At 41.2% G+C, this 1,831-nt stretch overlaps 1 protein-coding gene across 1 annotated transcript; it reads left to right on the top strand.

Moving 5' to 3' along the window:
* The first annotated feature begins 368 nt into the window (after positions 1 to 368).
* On the top strand, positions 369 to 1,584 carry Atg10 (Autophagy-related 10). Its single transcript, XM_071591089.1, has one exon. The coding sequence runs from the start codon at positions 403 to 405 to the stop codon at positions 958 to 960; it is 558 nt and encodes a 185-aa protein (XP_071447190.1). The 5' UTR covers positions 369 to 402; the 3' UTR covers positions 961 to 1,584.
* Positions 1,585 to 1,831: the final 247 nt, after the last annotated feature.

Here is a 1,831-nt window from a genome sequence, read left to right as displayed (position 1 = left end):
TCATTCGGTATCATTAAGAAAGAAGTCCATAAATTCTAAGATCATATTTTTCGTAAATTTAAAAATTCTCACCGGCAATATTTCTCAATAGTCAACTGTAAAAAAAACAATTAGTGCGCCCATATATAAATAAATATTTGCCTCAATTTGGGTGCAAAATCTTTTGGAGTTTTCCTTCGTTCTTTTTTTTCCCTCTGAGTGGATTAAAATCAAACTTAAAAGAACGAACATAAAAATTTCTTGGTAATTTATTGCATGGCGACACAATGACACACCCGCTTGGAAATTCATATTTGCCGCGTGCAGTTTGAAATTCCTCCACCAGGCCCCAGAGAGCGCGCAATTCCTTATTTTGTCAGCTGTGGAGATGTTGAACGACGGCGGAGCCGTTTTGAATCTGAGATGGGCGATGGAGAAATGGAATGGGACGAATTTATCGCGTTGACTGCGAGTTTTCTGGAATTATCGGAGAAAGCGGGAGACGTATGGCACATCAAGGGACGAAAGGACGAACTCGGCGGCGCCTATTTGGTGAGGGTGCGAAGGCACTTGGCGAAGCCTAGGGAAGACTTGCAGGGGACCTGCGGGGAGGAGGCGACGAGTGTGCAGTTCTGGGAGCATCATGTGGTTTATAGCGTTGGTTACAGAGTGCCAGTACTTTACTTCAATGCCTGGAGGAGCAATGGAGAGCTGCTCTCTCTGGAAGAAATCTGGAACGAAGTGCACGAGTCGCTCAAGCCCGAGGACACGAGGGCACTCTGGGAGTTGATCACACAGCAAGAGCACCCGGTCCTCGGAAAGCCCTTCTTCCAGGTGCATCCGTGTCGCACGGCCAAGTTCCTGATCTCCTTGAGAGAGGTGGCCGGGAGGAATGTGCTCGTTCCGTGGCTCAGTTCACTGGGACCGTTGGTGAACCTGAATCTCGACCTTTCGTATGCCTACGGCAATGATAAAAAGTGAAAGAATTACACTCCAATCAAACAAAAAATATTAAACTAATGGCCTTTCCGTTTTTGTTAAACGTTTGGTGAACTTATGGGCTCGTTGCAAAGTGTATATTATTACAGGAAATCCAAGTATTAATTTTACCTAATATTACAAGGGGATCAGTTTAAGAAATTGGATTCCCTTCAAAAAAACTGCTTGACTGTTTTTGATGATGCACAACCTTCATGCTCTTAACATAATTGCTTCAGTATTGAAATATTTAATGGAATTGATGTTTTCGTTTAACGTTTAATTTCTTCCACAGACTTCTAATGCCATTTCAAGGCGGAGGAATCAAATCTTTCTCCCCTGAGTGAAGGAAGGACAATCGAGAGCTGTAGGTCTAATACCCATGTACCTTGGTACTATCTTTAATTAGATCATTTGAATATGCTCAAGGTCATCTTGTTATAATGTAAAATGAGTGCTGATTGAAGGCATCTATAGTTGCGTATGTACCACCGTAGAGAACTCGTCCCAATGCATTAACATGCCATCTACCGAACAAGATGATGTTAGTGATGACACAAAACATGGGTGGGTGCTTGCACAGTTTTACCGTGAATACACGAGTGCTGAATAATAATAACGTTCTGTGATCATTGATAAATGAATTAGCAAACATTAAGTTAAGTTAGCATTATTAAAAACTTTAATCCCATGCTACTTGATTGGTATATTCTAAAATTACAAGAGGTATTAGAGGAAGGATTAAGACTTTAATCCCCTCAATCTTTCCATCATGTTTTCTGGAGGTTAATTATGAATATACTTTTCCCTCAGAGAATACAATTCTTTTGTACATTTGACTCCTATCACAAGGTCAACGTAATACCCTAATGGA

Source organism: Hetaerina americana, unplaced genomic scaffold (genome assembly GCF_022747635.1).
Source record: "Hetaerina americana unplaced genomic scaffold, ioHetAmer1.1.p SCAF_41, whole genome shotgun sequence".
Classification (NCBI taxonomy): Eukaryota; Metazoa; Arthropoda; class Insecta; order Odonata; family Calopterygidae; genus Hetaerina; species Hetaerina americana.
This window is presented reverse-complemented; position numbering and strand designations above follow the sequence as displayed.